This window comes from Pteropus medius, unplaced genomic scaffold, assembly GCF_902729225.1.
Source record: "Pteropus medius unplaced genomic scaffold, Ma_sr-lr_union100, whole genome shotgun sequence".
NCBI lineage: Eukaryota > Metazoa > Chordata > Mammalia > Chiroptera > Pteropodidae > Pteropus > Pteropus medius.
The window spans coordinates 2,696,242-2,716,251 of record NW_024344434.1 but is presented as its reverse complement, the minus strand read 5'-3'; the positions used below and the strand labels follow the sequence as shown (position 1 = coordinate 2,716,251).

The 20,010-nt window shown below is 36.4% G+C and overlaps 1 protein-coding gene across 1 annotated transcript; it reads right to left on the bottom strand.

The window, feature by feature from the left end:
- Positions 1-14,288: 14,288 nt before the first annotated feature.
- LOC120610382 (transmembrane protein 258-like) lies at positions 14,289-14,573 on the bottom strand. The gene has a single exon (XM_039872704.1). The coding sequence runs from the start codon at positions 14,571-14,573 to the stop codon at positions 14,289-14,291; it is 285 nt and encodes a 94-aa protein (XP_039728638.1).
- Positions 14,574-20,010: the final 5,437 nt, after the last annotated feature.

Here is a 20,010-nt window from a genome sequence, read left to right as displayed (position 1 = left end):
CCTCAGTTATCCAGCAGCTGCATCACAGGGGCTGCATCTTTTCACCTAGATTGTGTCTTGGCCAGTCATATTGCTGATTTCACTGCCCTCCTGGCTCTGTCGGAAGGTTTCTCCCATTCTTTTTTTCTGTACTGTCAGATTCCAACACTTGACTCTTCAAATGCTGCCTCTTGATCACCATTATTTTTATTATGTGACTCAAATTTGTTGTGTTTGTTACCCCAAATATCCTGTACTTTTCTATAAGTGCAAGACAGAGAATGCGTGCATATATGCCAGAATTTCAGGGTCAGAGAGCAAAGAGTATCTGGCTCCCTCTCTTAGAACTAGAAGACTACCTTTGAGAGGGCCGTTTACACTGTATGTGCTCAGTAAACGCGTACTGAATGCATGAATGAATGAACTCCTGGGCGTTTAATCTTTGAAACATTTAGAATCAGATGTGATCATGATAGCGAAGATTGGGAAATTGCCAGCAATTTTGTCTTACCCATAGTAAGATCCATCTCTATTAGTTCAGACAATTAGCAGTTTGCTAAATACATGTGCTAGTACATACTTCCTCCCAGAAAATACTTATTTTTACCCAAAAGATGACTGATGCAGACAGTGACCATTCTTTCCAGCTTGCCCAGGACAGTATTGTTTTGCTCCTATTGCCTCACTGTGCTACTCCATCTGGATTTTCCATTTATTTATGAGATATTATTTAATCAATCATAATCAATTAATGATTATGTTAAAAAAATTAGGTTAGGTTTGGTAAACTTCCATTCTGTATTCCAGCTTCTATCATGGTCTCATCTTGTAGGAAGTGAATAGATTTCTGACTTGGACACATGCTAAAATCTGCGATAACTAGCCATAACCCATATTTCATTTCCTGGTCCTTTCAGATAGAATATAACTAATACCTCCCTTTTAAGGAAATCATTCAGAATACTCAGTAGTTAAAACAAAGAGTGCTCAAATACTAGCAACTGGGGACAGTTAAAGTTGTGTTGAGAGAGGTATTCAAAATTACTGTCCCTGCCATCTAATTAGTATATCAGCCTGTTATGTCATGGCTTGGGACACAGCCTACAAAACACCTCCAGTCAGCTGGATCATTGAGAAACATGGGAAATTATATGTTGTAAAATGATGAGTTTTAAGATGTAAAATTAGTACAGAAAATGGAAGCTGAGCACTCCTGTTCTGAAACAAATAGAGAGGACCTGACACACTTTTATTACAATGGTTTTGCCATTTGTTATATGGTATCATTCTACCATGTTTACTTATTTTAATTTTATATTTTTGGTTTCTACTTTTATTTTACAATAAATACTGTTGTCAGCAATGAACTAAAAATGTACATTTTTAATTCCTAAACTAAATTCAGGAATTCAGCCTATCCTCAAAACCTATTTTATAAGATGATGATGAATGTAAAACTAGCATATAACATTTTTGACCTATCAACACAATAGAGGGAGGGACATGTAGTGATATCACCGACCACAAGGAAACCAGAAACACAAATCTGTGTGAAGCAGCAGCATTTATCTCAAAAGTTTATCATTGAAGAAGACTATACCCAAAGGCAGCTATTTAACATATGCAGAAGCAGACATGCATTTACATATCACTCCATGAAGCATGACTTTTTATTTATATTAAATAATTGCTATTCTAAATTAATTTTACTCACTTTCAGTTTCAGATCTTCTGTATATATAAAGAGGTGGCTCCATTTGCAAAAAATAACATCAAACAGTTCAATAATTTCTGTAATATATCCATGTCATCAGCCGCAATAATTGGTCAATTAATTCCAGTAGTGGTTCAATTTATTATTTAATTTTTGAGAATAAAGTAAAGTTTTTGGAAGTTTATTCTATTGAAAGAGTAATATTGGACATTATTGAAAATGCTATTATAATCTGAGTTAAAATGTTCAAACTTGAAGATAAAATTATTGTTTTATGGTAGAATAATAAGAATGCAATTTTGGTGGAGTACCCTGTTGGGGTAAAAAGTATATTCTTATCAACTTAAGGAACCTATGAAATGAAAAATTGTACTTGTTATTAATTGTGGTGCACAAATAATTCATAATCTCATTCAAACTGTAATATTCTACTAAATTTTATATGTACCTTGTTAGTAACTGAACTGCAAATGTTTGTGATGGAATTAAAATTGAATATCCAAAACTATTTTAGTACACGCTTTCTCTTTTTGCCATCCGACATCAATCAGATTTTAGGAATGCTTGAGGCTTTGCAGAAATACTGTGTAAATAAATCTGTGTCCTATAATAGTATGGATATTTTGTTAAGAAGTTCTCTAAAGTTTGGTTGTATTTTGTTAAAAATCAATTAGAAATCTTTAATCACATTATTTAACAAACGGAATGCCAAAAAAACTTTGATTTTCAAAGCTTTTTGTGAATTGAATTTATTTTTTAAAAAATGGCAACAGAAAGATTTATCTCTAGTAATATAAGAAAGGGACTCAACAAATTACATGATGAAAGTTCAAATGATGAGCAAGACCTACTCTTGAAATTCTGTAATTAAACTCGGGAGTTTCTCCATGTATAAGAAGAGTCTTTTGGTGCAGCTCTTCTTTTTAGTTGAAAGGAATGCAATTTTGCAATAGTGAAAGTATTGTGATAAGTTAATTGATGAATTTGGTCTTATAAAAACATTTGTCAGAAAATATATCTGTCGAAAGTCTGGATGGAAAAAAGGCAGTATCTGTGAATTTATCTGAGCTAAAATATTTAAACATTTCAAAACAAAAAAATAGAATTAAGAATATATCTCATTTAGTCGAATTTGTACTGACTTTACTAATTACATTAGCATCCTAGAAAAGTATTTTCTCAATTAAAAATGTTATGGTCTGCAACAAAGTCCATTGACGGTATCACCAGTGTTAAGTTTACTAACCATAGAATGTCAGTTAAATAACACTGCGAAGAAATTTATTTTTAAAAATTTTTTTAAATAAAAATATATTGAAAAATATTCTTCAGAAAAATACCACTGACACAGTATTAAAAACAGATATAGCTAAGAAACTGATTAAAGTATGGGACTATGCTCCAAAAATAATTATTAAGGTACACCCAAGACCTTTTAATATCCCACCTTTGTATTTTTTCTAAAACTTCAGCAAAGTTATTTCACTTAAGAAATGTTCTTGATATCCCTGGAAGATTGCCCTAAATAAGTAATACATATAATATATATTCAAAGTTATAAATAAATTCTCCTTAATTTTTTTAATCAGTTCACAACATACTACTATATTTAGGTCATGCAAATACTTTTTTATTTTACTTTTAAATATTTTTTAATTTATTTCTGATCCTTATTTCCAGCCCTCTATATGTGTGGATCCAACATATAGGCATATGTTATTGGATAAGCATGTTTCCTTGAGAAATGCAAAATGTTGTTTTATGTAAAATGAATTCCATCTGGTTTCTTACTGTTGTTTACTACTGCTTCTAAATGTATTATGTTATTATATGTGCATCTAGTTCACAAAATACTCTTGCAAAATAATCTATCATTTGTATTTATTATATTTTATCAATTCATTCTCTTGTTAACGAACACCTGGGTTACCTCCAACTCCCTGCTTCTACCACAAGTGCCATAATGAACACTTTCAAATGCATCCCTTCAGGGACCTGTGTGAGTTTCTCTGAATTGGGTTGCTGGGTCATAGACTATCCACCTACATCCACTTATTGCTGTCATTTTGAACTCCCCAATTACTATATCATTATACCCTCTTATGAGCTTTGTGTGAGGGATCCTGCTATTTCTCACATTCTCGCAGTATCTGGAATTATCCACATTTCTGATTTTTAAAAATTTTATTTATGTTCAATTACAGTTGACATTCAACATTATTTTATATTAGTTTCAGGTGTACAGCATAGTGGTTAGACGTTTATATAATTTATGATGTAATCTGCACCCTGATTAGTCTAGTATCCATCTGGCACTAGACATAGTTCTTACAATATTATTCACTATATTCCTTATGCTATACTTTACATCTCTTTGACTATTTTGTAACTACCAATTTATACGTCTTAATCCCTTAACCTTTTTTGCCCATTCCCACAATTCGGCAGCCATCAGTTTGCTCTGTCTCTATGTTTCTGATTTGTTTGTTCATTTCTTTTGTTTCTTAGATTCCACATATAAGTGAAATCATATGGTATTTGTCTTTCTCTGTCTGGCTTATTTCACTCAGCATAATATCCTCTAGGTCCATCTATGTTGTCGCAAATGGTAAGATTTCATTCTTTTTTACGCCCGAGTAATATTTCATTGTATGTATGTACCACCTCCTCTTTATCCAATGGTCTGTTGATGGGCACTTATGTTGCTTCCATATCTTAGCTATTATAAATAATGCTGCAATAAACATAAGGGTGCATATATTTTTTCGAATTAGTAATTAGTGTATCTGATTTCTTTGGATAAATACCCAGAAGTGGAATTGCTAGGTTATAAAGTAGTTCTATTTTTAATTTTTTAAGCTTACTAACTGTTTTTCATAGCAGCTGTACCAATTTGCAATGCCACCAACAGTGCACAAGAATACCCTTCTCTCCACATCTGCACCAACTTTTGTTGTTTGTTGATTTATTGATGATGGCAATCCTAACAGGTATGAAGTGATATCTCTTCATAGTTTTAATTTGCATTTTTCTGATGATTAGTGATGTTGAGCATCTCTTCATATGTTTATTGGCCATGCATGTGTCCTCTTTGGAGAAATATTTACTAAGGTCCATTGCCCATTTTTTAATTGGATTGTTAGGTTTTTTTGGTGTTGAGTTGTGTGAGTTCCTCATAAATTTTGGGTATTAACCCATTATCAGATGTATCATTGATGGATATCACCCATTCAGTAAGTTGTTTTCTCATTTTTTTGATGGTTTCCTTTGTTCTGCAAAAACTTTTTAGTTTGATATAGTAGCATTTGTTCATTTTTACTTGTGTTTCCCTTGCTCAAGGTGACATATCAGAAAAAAAATATATTACTAAGAGTAATATAAGAGAGTTTATTGCCTATATTTTCTTCTAGGAATTTTATGGTTTCAGGTTTTACATGTAAGTCTTTAATCCACTTTGAGTTTATTCTTGTATATAGTATAAGAAAGTAGTCTAGTTTTATCTTTTTTGCATATCCAGTTTTCTCAATATGATTTATTGAATAGACCGTTTACCTCATTGATATTCTTGTCTTCCTAGTCATAGATTAATTTACCACATAGACATAGGCTTATTTCTAGGCTCTCTATTCTGTTCCATTGATCTATGTGTGTGTTTTTTATGCCGGTACCATGCTGTTTTGATTACTATCACCTTGTACTATAGTTTAATATCAGGTATTGTGATATCTCCAAATTTGTTCTTTTTTCTCAAGATTGCTGTGGCTATTCGGGGTCTTTTTTTGGTTCTGTTAGTTAGGTAGACTTGAGTAACTGAGGAGTAAAGGCCCCTCCCAAAGACCTCTCTTAACATCCATTTTATAGTTGTAAATTACCCTTACATCCTAAGACACAACGGAGTAAAGAGCAATAAAATAGCCACTGGTTTGGCCTGACCACAAGCACTTTAGTACTATACTAACTTCTCCATAACCTTAGCCTCATTGTGCCATAATCATAATATATTATATATATATATATATATGATAATCATAATCATAATATATTATATATATATGGGCATAATCATAATATATTATATATAATATGGGCATATATATGCCCAGAGTTCATGAATTTAATTGTAACAGACTGAATTCTTGGTACTGCATGTGCAGTAGGCAAAGGGTTATACAACAGCCAAGTGTCAATCAAAATGACTTCACATGCCAATCATCTAGCACCACCTTTGTAACCTCCCATCATGGCCTTAATATACTACAGACCTCCCAACTTCCAGCTGTCTGACTGCAGCTGTCTTTGGCACAGCCTGTTTCTTCCTTAAAACATACTTTAATAAATCTTACTTTTTCTAGATCTCACTGATCTGTAATTCTTTATTGCATCAACAAAAAGAACCAAGGACGCCTCAGTGCTACCAGAGCAACAAAAGATTTTAGATAGCTTCAATGGTAACACTTCCACATAAATTTTAGAATTATTTACTCTAGTTCTGTGAAAAATGCCATTGGTATTTTGATAGAGATTGCATGGAATCTAGAGATTGTTTTGAGTAGTATCACATTTCTGATTTTTAGCAATTCGATGAAGGTAAAGTGGTATTTTGCTTTTTATTTTTACATGCATTTCTTTGATTACTAATGTGGTTGAGCATCCATTAGTTTTCATGTTATCACTCCAGATTTCTCTCTCATTAACTCACTGACTCATATGCTATATTTATTTTTTCATAGTGGATTTCTCATCTTCTATTTTTTAATTTGCAGCCATTCTTTGATTTCTAGATTTAATTCTGTGTTGTTTCAGATCATGAAAAGATCTTCCCCCAGCCTGCTATCCTTCTGTTAACAATGTCTGTGGTGCCTTTTGTTAAACAGAAATCTTAATTATTGATATAAGCAAATCTATAAATCTTTCACTTTATGGTTTGTGTGTGGTTTGAGGGTCTCTCCAATATATGGGAAAAACATCTTACATTTTTCTCTTAATTTTATAGTTTTGCCTTTCACATTTGGGCTTTAATATCTGTGTTGTTCATCTTAGTATATAGTGTTAGTATTTTTCTATAGTATGGGAGCCCATTTTCCCAGCCCAAATCTTTTGGTATTCTAATCACCAACTTCAATGTGTGGAAGTGAGATTCCCCTCACCAATAAGCAATTCTTGGGGAAGCAGCAGGGTATCCAAGAATTCAACTCAATTCTGAGACTATCTACCTAGAGATAGTATCAGATTCCACAGTTTAAGTGCTCAATCCCACATGTCTGTCCCCCTACTACAGATGCTAGTTGCAAACCCAGGTTATCATCTGTGTTCTGAACACCAGCTACTGATTGGAGGTTCCCACGACCCCCTCCTTGGAGATCAGATGCCAGTCACAAGCCAAAGTATTTCTGACCAACTGACCACAAATCAGACGTTCCCACAACCTCCCCAGGTTTGATTAATTTGTTAGAGCAGCTGACAGAACTCAAGAAAACATTTTACTTACTAAATCACTAATTTGTTATAGAAGTATACAACTCAGAAACAACCATATGGATTTGATGACTAAGGCAAGGTATGGAAAAGGAATGTGGACCTTCTATGTGCCCTCAAGCCCACCACTCTCCCCCAAATCTTCAACTGTTCACCAGCCTGGAAGCTCTCCAAATCCAATTCTTTTGGGTTTTGATGAAGGTTTTATTAATTATGCATGATTGATTAAATCATTGACCATTGGCAATTGATTCGACCTCCAGCCCCTCTTTCCTCCCTGAGGTCAGTGGTATGACTGAAAGTTCTAACCCCCTAATCATACAATTAGATTGCTTGTCAACCAGCTCCCTTCCATGGGTGAGTTCCAAAAATCACCTCATTGACATAACAAAAGACAACTTTACCACTCTCAACACTTAGGAATTCAAAGAGTGTTGTTAGCTGTGAGCCAGCAACTGTGAACAAGATCCAATATAGATGAGAAATACATAAATCACAATATCACACCAACCTACTCCTGATTTTTGGTGCCACATTTACCATACATGAAGCTTCCCGTATATGTGTTTATTGTTATCATCTCTATTTTTTTCATTAATGAATTTTTCTACTTCTGCTCTTTTACCACATTGTTTTTATCATAACTTATAGTATGCCTTCATATCTGGTATGACAAGACCTATACTTTGCTCTTCTCTTTCAAAATTGACTTAGCAACTCGTGAACACTATTCTCACATAAAGTTTAGAACATTTATTGGTACTCAAAAATTCTTCCTGGCATTGTAACAGTGAAATACTTCTCACTCTACCTTAATTCAGCCTGCATTTTTCCCATGGCCTTCAGGCTCATAGCTCCCGCTATAGATATTATATGCTAAGTAACTAGAGAAATTCTCCTTGAGACTTGAGTATTTTGTACAAACATCCCCTTGTCAAAATGTACCTCTTCTGAAGAGGTGGGGAAATATATACAAAATAATGTCTGTTTATCAAAGATTTACAGGCGCCTCAGGACTGGACTCAGATCATCAAGCATCAAAGAACCAACCAGGAACAAAGATATTTAAAGATTTAGAGATTTCATGCTTTCCTTGGATCGCTGAGCCTTGCTGTCTATGATCTTCACCCACTCCTTGCCCATTTCTCCTCCATTTCCTTGACATAAAATATGACTGAATTGGGGTGCTTTTAAGATAAATTTTCAAAAGCATTAAGACACCCTTATCTTCTCGAGCTAGTGTCTCCTCCATCAATGAACCTTTCTTTCCTTATTCCAAACTGAATATTTTGAATATTGGACTTTGAAGCATTGGGGACACAAACCTTGAATTGATAACAGAATTTGTACTGGAATTGCATAGAATTTATCAATTAATTCTGAGAGACAACGTCTTTACAAGGTTAGGCCTTTCCATCATAAATTCAGTATAAATCTCCATTTATTCAGTCCTTACTAAACACTCTTTAATTATACTCTGCAAAGAAAAATGATGAATCATGGTTATCGTTGTTTTTGTTCCCTATTGAGAATGCTATTTTATGAGTTATTTGGTGAAAATTATGTTTGCTGGAGTGGAGAGATGCCATTGATTATTCTTAATGCAGCCTGGATCTGACAACATTTCAGAATTATTTGTTTTGTTCTAGTAATGTCTGTAGAATCTATCAGGTTATCAAAGTAGATAAGTATATCATCTTTAAGGAATAAATTTTATCTCATTCCTTCCAATATTTTGTTTTTCCATATATTATTTACTTTCCCATGATTTTTAATGCAATGTTAAATAATAGTGTTAGCAACATACTTGTTTTATCTTTTTTCTGGTCTTAAAAGCAATATATCATGTTTCTCCATTATATAAGATATTTGTATATAGACTTTGTCAAATTACAGAAATTGCCTTCTGGTCATAGTTTTCTAAGTGTTTTTATCACAAATAAGTGTCAGATTTTATCAGATGCTGTTTTGTTCTGCATCTCTTGAGATAATCACATTTTTTTTCTTTAGTCCTTTAATGTAATGAGCTGCGTCGATAGATTCTCCTAAGGTTAAAGCTTTCTTACATTACTGAAATCAACTTTATGTATTTTTAAATATGATGTTGTTCAGGAGTTAGGTAGACATGGGCAACTGAGGAATGAAAGTCCTTATTAAAGACTTCCCTTAGGACTTCCTTGGAACCTCCATTTTATGGTTATAAATTACCATAAGATAGCACTGGTTTAGTCTGGCTACAAGTGCTAGCAGAGTTATTACTACCCTAACCTCTCTGTAACCTTAGCCTCATTGTACCATCATTATAATATCATATATATGCTTGGAAGTTTATGAATCTAATTGTAACAGACTGAATTTTGGGTAACCACATGCACAGTAGGCAAAGGGTCATACAACAGCCAAGTAAGCTGATACAAAATTAGAGTTGTGTTTTATGTTTCTTAGACTGTTGTTCTGCTACTGATGTTATAGAAAAGTTTTCTGAGCAGAAAACAAGTATTCTGTGCTTCATCGAAATAATTTTCTGTTTTGTATTGTATTAACCAATTTTCTGAGGCTTTTAGAAAATATACTAACATTGGTTCAAAGTCTGATGAGGGCTAGATACTCCTGGATATTCATTTCATAACTCAGGCTGTGCCAGATATTCTAAGGAAGCTCCAAAAGTTAGAGGCTAGACTCCAACTCCACAGGCTGCCTTGGTGCCAGAGATATTTAAGGTGTTCAACAATCAAGAATGGGCAGAATAGGAGAAAAAAAAAGGCAAATTTTAGCTATCATAATATAGGGACCATCTCAAGGTGACCTTAGGCAATAAAAGTCCTTCAGGCCTGGAGAGCCTTGACCTTGGTTGACATTGCTGGGACCAGGACATAATCAATGCACAAACTGTTGAAAGGAAGGGCACTGGAAGGACGAGTGTCTATCCAGCCTTGGGATGCTGGAGAGGGGTGGGTCTCCTAAGCCCTCTTCCCTCATAGCTAGCCTCTCAAATGAGAGAGCTGCTCCCTCCTCCAACAAAGAGGCCCAACTGCTTACTGGCTCCAGTCCTAAAATAATCTATTGCAGTCACAACAATGGAGCCTCAGGTCACCCTCGACATGGCAGAGAAGAAAAACTGAATTTTTTTCAGATACTAGAGCCACCTACTCTGTCCTGACCCATCCCATGGGCCTCTCTCCAATGCTGACTGCATAGTGATGGGAATAAATAGCCAGCTTAAAGTAAGATAATTTATTTTTCCAAAACCCCCAATGATTTGGGTTCTTAATACTTGAGGGGGGAAATGTTAAGTAGTTAGGTAGACATGAGTAACTGGAGAATGACAGCCCCTCCCAAAGACTTCCCTTAGGAGTTCCCTGGAACCCCCATTTTATGGTTATAAATTATCTATACATCCTAAGGCACAAAAGATTGAAAAGCCATAAAATAGCAGCTGGTTTGGTCTGGCTACAAGTGTTCACACAGTTATTAATACTCTGACTTCTCTGTAACCTTAGCCTCATTGTACCACATTATAATATCATGCATAGCCTGGAAGTTCATGAATCTAATTGTAACAGACTGAATTCTGGGTAACCACAAGTACAGTAGGCAAAAGGTTATATAATAGCCAAATGTCAATCAAAAGGACCTCACGCCCATCATCTAACACCACCCTTGTAAGCTCCCATCACGACCCTAATATACTTTCATGAAGCTGCAGCTTTCTTTGACATAGCCCATTTCTCTCTTGAAACACACTTTAATAACTCTTACTTTTTCTAAATCTTGCTGATCAGTAATTCTTTACTACATCAGCAGAAAGAACTGAAGACCCCTCGGTGCTACTGGGACAACGATGGATTTTAGATTACCCCAATGGTAACAACGTTAAATTTGGTTAGGTGGCATTTTATTTAGAACTTGAATAGTCTATAAAATATCATCTTCTGATGTAGTGAAGGCAAAAAGTAAATACAAAATTCATGTGAGCATATGTGATATAGAAGTTGACCAGTAAGTAGTCATAAGAGAGAATTCTAACAGCACAACTTGTTTCCTTTCTTCTATGTGATATGTTCTGCCATGGATTCTGCACCTTAAATTTACTCTTAAATATTGAGTAGAGATTGTTGAAATGAGAATCGCATTAGTACCTGCTAGAGAAATAATAAATTATTCTAAGCATTGATTCACCAGTCCAGAAGTTAGGGGAAAAAATCTCAAACAACAATCACATCTGAACAAATGCTGTGATGTTTGCAGGCAATTCTATCAGAAACCTAGCAGTTGGACTGTTTCCACACCTAATGATCTATTGGCTACAGGATTCAGATATAAGGAAACACAGTGTACAAAAGAATTAAAAAAGTAATCTGTTAAGAACACTCTCAGCCCTGTACCTACTGCCACCCTCCCCTACAAAGGACATGAATTGTTTCTGCCTTTGCAAATAAAAAGAGTGTCATCAGTCACTGGGAAACAAAACTAAACACATGTACATTGAATGACTGCTGAATATGGGACACTAGCACACAAGGGATGTTTATGCTATAAAAGGGCACCAAGCGAGGAACCTCAATATGGGCTGCTATCAAAATTACGAATGGTGTTTGGCTGAGGCCCTGAAAACCTTGCTTTCTTTGAGAAAGCTTTTTGTAATATACTGAGATGAAGATTAGTAGGAAAGGAAAACTGCAAGCAAGAATTAACTGACAATTTATTTAACACACCCATATTTTTTGAGCTCCAGCTTAGTGCTTGCTGATCACAAACTGCAAAGATGATCACACACTGTTTCTAAGCTACACTCTTAAGAATGTATGGGCATACTTTGTTTTATTGTGCTTTGCTTTGTTGCACTTTATAGAATTTTTTGAGAATTAAAGGTTTATGGCCACCCTGCATTGAAAAAGTGCCATTTTTCCAACAGGCTCAGATGATGGTTAGCATTTTTTAGCAATAAAGTATTTTTTTAATTAAGGTATGTACATTTTTAGACAGAATGCTAGTGCACACTTAATAGACTATACAGTACAGTGTAAACATAACTTTTATATGCACTGGGAAATCAAAAAATTCACGACTTGCTTTATTGCACATTCACTTTATTGCAGTGGTCTGGAACCAACCCACAAAATCTCTGAGGTATGCCTGTACAATAGAGTGATAGACCTATAGTAAACAGCTAATAATAATGATGAGAATGATAATGCAATGTGATAACGCTAAGAATACACAGGCCCTATTGGGGCAGAAGAGGTTTGCAGCCTAGACCAGGAGGATAATCACCCTATAGGAAAAGACACAAGCTTATTCCTAAAGGAAAAGGAAAAGTTAGCTAGGTGAAGGCAGCGCTTGTGTGTGTATGTGCGTGCGAGTGTGAGTGCATGTGTGTGTGCTCGTGCATCTATGATGGTACAAAAGTAGTGGTGGGGAGGCAGAAAGTTCCAGATAGAAGGAATAACATACTTAAAGTTCCAGGGGGAAGAGAGCCTACAAGTATTTTGGCAACTGCAAATAAATTATTTTATGAGACTCGAGAATTAAAGAAGTCTCTATATATCAGGCAAAGGTAATTGGTCTTTTACTGAAGGGTAAGGAAAGTCTTTGAAGATGATTAAGTCTGAGAATGACATTCATGGTGAGAAACTGCCTGCCATGGCAGTCAGCTTCTCATAAGAACAATTACCTTAAAAAGATCCCTACCAGCTCCTTCTTGTTCCAGAACATAGCAAGTCACAGAAAACCCTCTGCCCAAACTATTGAACAGTCCTTCCTCTTTTGAAATGTCTCCAAACCACTTGCTTGTCCCCTCGCCACCACAGACAGCCAAACATACCAAAGAATCAATTAGAAAATCTTCCCCAAAACTCGCAACTTAATAGACTATGTGCCGATCAGAGATGGTCTCGTGTTTCCTGTTTTTACTCTAGAAAACTGAATCTCTTTTCCGCACCTTTGAAATTCTGCTGAAACAAAAGTGAAAGCAGATGAGGCCCTCTCTGAAAGTTTATGAATAAACAACCTATGTTACTTTTGTCTCAGACTTAGTTTTTTCTTTGATATCAGATATGCCTCAGAATAGAAAGTAGACTGTGACTGAAAAAGTGGTTAGATTGAAGGCAAGGACACTGATGCTCTAATCCAGGTGAGGAAGGAAGGCAGGGAGGAGGAATGGAGAAAGGGAGGGAACCCTAACCAAAGCATGACAATAGGGATTAAAAGATATGGATAGATTCAAGTCATGAAGAAAGAATAATCAAATCAAGTTTCTAATTTCCAGATGAGAAGGTTAATATTCTCTGAATGAATGTGTTAACCAGAACATGCCTGTCCCAAAATAATCAAATTAAGCTTTTTAGAACAATAATTGGAGGAAAGACTGTAAACCGCTTTTGAAAACAAAAATATCATGAACTAAAAATTAAACCCACAAGGTTTTTAAAGTAAGCCTTCCAATATTAGAGCAAAAGTAAGAGAAATGCCGGTTTCCTGCTCACAGAGCCTCACACGCAGGGAGCTGTCAGGTCAGGCCACAGGGATGTATCCACTGCCCCAGACACGGCTTGAGGCTCCTGGAGCAGAGGGTTCTTCACGAAAATGTGAGACTCCTCAGCCAGGACCTCCAGCTTCCAGGCAGAGTTCCTGATCAGGTCACATGTTATTACTCCTCAAGATGAGTCAGAGTGATGATACTCGGCTTTGGGTTTTCCCTCTCCTCCATTTCAGGGGTTCTCCTACAATTGTGTTCACATACTATTCTGGTTGTCTTTTTTCTGCTCAATTGGTTATTTTTTTCATGCTTAGTTTGTGAGCTCTTTTGAGATAGGGACTGAATTTGAATTTTCTCTCTCTCTCTGACTCTCTTTCTCTTCCTCTTTTTCTGCTTCTCAGTTTCTCTCTGCACTGTCTCTTTGCCTCTTGTTTTCTGCCTTCACATCTGTCTCTCTACATGAGCACCACAAATTCTCCCTTGGACCCTCCTATCCTTTTTTTTTTTTTTTTTTTTGGTCATGTCTGCCTTTATTGCGAGCTGCATTTAGAGCGGCCGGGACACTTGCAGCAATAGTAAAAAATATAATAATTTACAAAAGCAGGGATTCAGTGAAGTTACCTGGATAGAACCCTTGGGAGCTCATACATAGATGCTGACCCAGAGCAACAGGAAGGGGACCCCAAAACCCATGAAGAGTGAGGCCACCAAGGAGATGAGTTGCTCTTTGTAGATGTCTCGAGTGTACTTGGTGGAGGTAATCTCATAAACGAAGAACCAGGCAGTGAAGAACATATCAATGGCCAAGAGCACCACAGTCAGATGGGGGAAGAAAAATGAATTCACCAGGCTGGTGTATCTGCTCACGGCCACGAGGTCTATTTTGCTGGGCACTAGATAACTCACTGCTCCCTCATTCCCTCCCATTTTTACCAGTTCTCCTAGAGGGCATGTAAATATTTGGCTCCATGACAGAAAATGACTTCTCTTTGTTCTTAACTATCCCCTGAGGACAAGCACATTTGTGCAGTTCAGATTAGGCTCTCCATTGACAATCCAGGCATACATGTGACCTTCTATTTACTTATTTAGCTCTTTAAAGAGAACCTTAAGGACAAGAACTCTGTGATTATATTAGTGTCCCTAGCACCCAGCACAGTGTCTGATGCCTAGGAGTTACTTAACCAATATTGGTTAAATGAACATTTACTAAAAAAAGAAAATTCTAAACTAATGAAGAATATGAGCCAGGCTTCCCTGAAACAAGTAGAATAATTAATTACTAAACTGTGAAAATGATTATCGGAGGAGTAAACTACAAATCAGTGCAACACAAATCACACATCACAGTGAACATGTGTAATCAGGGAAGCTCCTCGTTTGAGTGGAGGAGGGCTAACACAGTCTGCTCTCTTGTATATGAGTGTAGTGTCTACATAAAAATATGTCAGCTCATTTCAAAAACATTTAGCAAACTACAGTACATTCAGAGATTAAGGTAGATGAAGTTAGCATTCGCTACCATTTATCCCTGCTAATTAAACTCTCTGAGTTGGGAAGAAAGGAGCTACTGTCTATAAGTGTAGTCATGCAAATAGCCACTGCATGTGCGGGCCTCTCTGCAAGATTCGGGCTCCTTACAAAAGCAGAAATGAACTGTCTCCCCTGTCCAAAAAAATATTCAAGCTTTTCCTAGCCATCTCAGTCTAGGGAAAAATTGTACAGGCTCCCTCACAGTTTATTCCCCAAAGCCATGAGTTCTTTGAACAATTTGAGAACATGGCACAAACTGGAAAGCTGACTGATGGATGGAAATGTAAATATGAAATTTTAATGAGGGCTCTTCCTTTTCACTTAAAAGAAAATGGTAAATATTTCATGATCTTCTCAGTGGGGCTTCAAGCGCCTGGTGCCATTAGTGAGATATTCTTCATCTTCTCCAAAAAGCTAACGCTGTTTTGAGATATTTCATATTACCCAAATTTAGCCCAACTCTTCCACTCCACACAGTGAACATCCAAACTTCCAGGGTCAAAAACACCACTTAATTATCTCAAGAATGTTATATTTTGTCTTTTCTTTGTTCCAGTGTTTTTGGCGTGTTCGAGCAAAGCTCCAATTAATTGGACTATGTAAAGAAGAGAAAGCAACTTTTGATAGAATAGATTGAAAATTAATTGAAAGCTTTATTTCATCCAATGTTCTTAGAAATCTATTTTTCTTGTAATGAGCTATTTTGATCATAGTGACACTTCTAAGGCCAGGATAAGGCTGGAACAGTTGTAAGGAGGAAGGGGTACAGCAAGACACAGCATAGAAACAGAAGGAAAACTTCAGAAACTTACCTAAGAGTCAACAGGGAGTGAGTGAACCTTTCCCAATGTCAAAATCAGAATCTAGAATGACAGAAATCTCACAACAGCCACGTCGAGAAAATGGATTTGGAGAAGAAAAGAATGAGGAGTAGGAGTATTAAATTCCAAGTCAGGTCACCCAAAGAATTCCATTCTTCAGGACAAAAGCAAATTGCAGCAAGGTCCAGGATAGGACAATGCAGAGTGAACAGGAATAAAATAAGAACATGCTTCATTCAGTTGACTGGTGTAAAGTAAGTTTTAATCCTATACACTAATAGCCTTAAGGGGAATCAAGAATTCCCTGAAACCTAAGAAACTCAAGGAGAAGTGTCCTGTGGTGTCCATGAGCATGCTGCAGAGAACCTGAGGACCATGTAAGTGACTCTAGAGACATTTAGCAAAGTAAATAACCCGATAATGTCTGGTCTCTAGCTATGCGATCTTGGGGAAATGATTTAACCTTTCTAAATCTCAGTTATAGAATTTAATAGTACCTGACTCATGTGGTATTAGTCTGAATACCTGCCCAAAGACATTCGAAGTGTTTGATACATGACTTTGTTTTCAAATCATTTATAATGTTAGCTCTCCACTCCATATATACAGCTCACAAACACAAACAAGCAAAAACAATAACTATTTCTGAAACTACTGCTTCTGAAATTATATCTAGTTGCACTACCATCTGATTGATTTTTGGCAAAAAGAATGAAACTCAACAGCCACCTGGATATTTAAAGAAAAGCTGAGAGTGAATGAGAAAGTGAACCAGAGATGAGCCTGTCTCCTTTCTGCAACCCCCTCCAGCCTCCCTCTCGGCGGCACCTTCCCCACTTCCAGGTGTCCAATGACTTTTACTTAATTTACTTTCCCCCAGCTAAACTAGGAAAAGACCATATAAAGGTTATTTACAGCAGAGAGTACAAGTCTAGAGTTACTTCTTTTATATCAGACTTGTGTTCTACACTTTATCTCAGGTGAGGAATAAAAGACTTTGTCCAGTTAAAGAGACATTAAACATAGAAGAAATGAAAAAGAGGTATAACACTAGCACCACAGAAGTCACAGCCAATCACCAAAGACTGCTCTGCCTACTACTAAAGCTGGTCCCAATTCAACCTATGGAAAATACTTCACCCTTCCTTTAATTAATCAGACTCATTCAGAGTCTCAAATTTATCACTCAGAAAAACAGAGATTATTATAAAGGAAAATGGAGACTGTGTTCTAATTCTAGATCATAGCCTGGAAGTTCCTCTTTGGAGAAAATTCTCAATATTAAATATTAATATGTAACAGTCTCATCTGACCTTTTCTCCTAAAACTGATAACAAAACAATTTTGTCAAATGAGGAATCCTTAGTTTGGGCCTTTCCTGTGATCCATAGCCAAAAGAGCCTCCATCTATTTCTTATTTACAAAACTTATTACCCAACAAACCAAAAATGATCTCTGGTGAAAGTTGACCTAAAAACCCTTCAGACTTCAACTTGATAAAAACAGTGAATTAAATACAAGCCCGGTGTCTGAACTGAGACACAGTTCCCTCAGAGAGAACTGCAAACACAATCCAGAAGCCTATTATGGCCAATAACAGGAGAAGCTCGACACCTCAGCTGCCTTTCAATTAGTTGGGAAGGTGGAAGATGCCCGCTAACTCAGGTTTGGGATGCACTGAGCTCCTCTGGCGGATATGGTGTGTGATTAGCCAGCCCATTGCCAAGCAGTTGGTTCTGTGACACGTAGCTGTGGAAATCAAATACCACAGAGCTCCCACCCCTAGCCATGGCTCCTCTCTTCTTCAGTTTGCTGCATCAAATGCAATTCCAGGCAGCACAGGAAAAATGCATAATGGAAGATGGAAAGTGTGTGCCTGCCTGTCTTTATTCTGCAATTTTGAAAATGAGCTCCACTAATAGGAAGTCGAGGTATCAGAGAGCCACAGGGAGGTCAAGCAAGTGAAGACTAGAGGCCTGGGGCCAGAAGGGTCCCCTCCATTGGTGATTCAACCTTTGCAGATGACAGCTCTTCTCATTTCATATCTCAGGAGCAGCAGGTGATGGATCAAAAGGGTAGTAAGTGACAAGTTGCTGGAAGAATAGCAGTTCGAAGTGGAGCATTTGAGCCAGGCTGCTGGTCACAGGGGAGTTGGAGAGGTAGGCCTGAATTTCAGTGTATTTGGCACTTAGCCTACACTGATACAGAGATCCCTAACAATGTTGTAGTAAAGATTATATTAGCACCAAGCATATTGAACATCGATTATGTGCCAGATCTTTAAACATACCTCATGTAGTTGTGACTTAAGTATTTTATTGGATGAAGAAAGGAGAGGTGAAATAGCTTGCTCGAAGTCACATTAGGAGCAAGAGCTAAAGGTGCCCATAACCCAAGTGGGCCTGCATATGTCCCTAAGTGTTGGAGTCAACCATCACAATTCTCAAACACAAACTCATGGACCCAATGGGCCCAGTGTTCCTGGCAACTCATCCTTTTAGAGGATTTACTTTTAGGAGATGTGCTTTGCAAAAGGAAAACTAAAAATAGAGAGATGATGGCAGACCAAGAAAATAGACTCTCTTCTAGGCCTAATTGCAATTAACACACAAACTCAGCTGCAAATTAAGATATATTTTGCACTGGAAATTAAATTCATTAATTGTTGTGCAGCCACTACTGAAATCTTAACAGTAATTCCATCCTCTGAATAAAGTATTTTAAAATTAATGGCATACTTATTCCTGTTTATTAACAATATAATGGTTATGTGTTAATCATTCTTAATTAAGTGAAAAAGAAAAAGGGTGGGAGAAAAATTGGAAAATAATCAAATCAGCAGCACCTTTGACTGGAGAGCAATACAATTAAGACTTCTAAAGAAAACCACTTTTGTTTTCCTAGGAGTTCAAGCATCAGAAAGATAGCTGAGCCTGTCCTTAGTCCAGTACATAAAGTACACTATGTGGTAAGGATAGAAGTATGAATAGGATGCTAGGGGAGCTTGAAGAAGAATTGAGGAAGGCATTCTGGAGGAGACAAGGAAGACTTCCTGGAAGAAGGGGTTGAACCAGTTATTTAAAGATCATAAAAGTTGAGCAGTCCAAGAAGGATGAGGGAGGAAAAAAGACATCAGCCCACAGAGGGAGCTGAGCATAAAAATATGCGTGTAGGCTAGACATAGGATGTTGTGCACCATGTTACTCTTACAATCAGTTCAGTAAATTGCAGGTAGACCAATTAGATTGGAAGAAGAATTAACCAGAGAAGACACCATGGAGGGTTTTACATCAATGAATGTTAATGGATCTGGACTTTGTCTTATTAGACAACATTTTCTCATCATTGTGTTTGCCAGGAAACAAATTGACATTTCACAGACAGGAGTAAGATAGTTCTTAAGTGAAATATTACTAAAAAAGTTTAAATAACTAAAGTTTTTACACGATTATTTTTATAAAATACAAATTCTAAATTAGTCCTATAACGATATCAATAACCCTGTCACTCAATTTTTGATATATTTCCTTGAGTTGGCATAAAAGAGTACATTATATGAAGCCTGCCAAGACGTAGTCATAAAAGACAAGATGTTAATGGGAAAGTCTCCCATGTGAATTGCATTTGTCATGTGATTCTCTGTGAAGAAAATGTTGACAATGTTTATGGTCATGGTGAAGTGTGCCTGAGGAACTGTTAGCTGAATTTTATTACCATGCTTTCCTTGGCAAAGTTGTGATTACTTGAGTTTTACACCTCCCCCTGCATAGCACTTTCTCTCCCCCCCAGCTGTCATCATCGATTTTGTTCAAAAGTTAATCTCAGCATCTAGAATAATACTTAAGACTAGGAGATACTCAATATATATCGACTGTCAAATTAATGAAGGGCTAAATTTTCTAGAACCAGTCATCTGTCGTCTGTGTCTTGCTTGTTATGCAATACTATACAATAGCAAAAGATAACTAATACTAAAAGTGAGTTCTGCTATAACAATAACCTAAAGTATG

What these genes read in the sequence shown, in the direction of transcription:
- LOC120610382 (XM_039872704.1), bottom strand. Translation starts at nt 14,573, where the DNA reads ATGGGAGGGAATGAGGGAGCAGTGAGTTATCTAGTGCCCAGCAAAATA.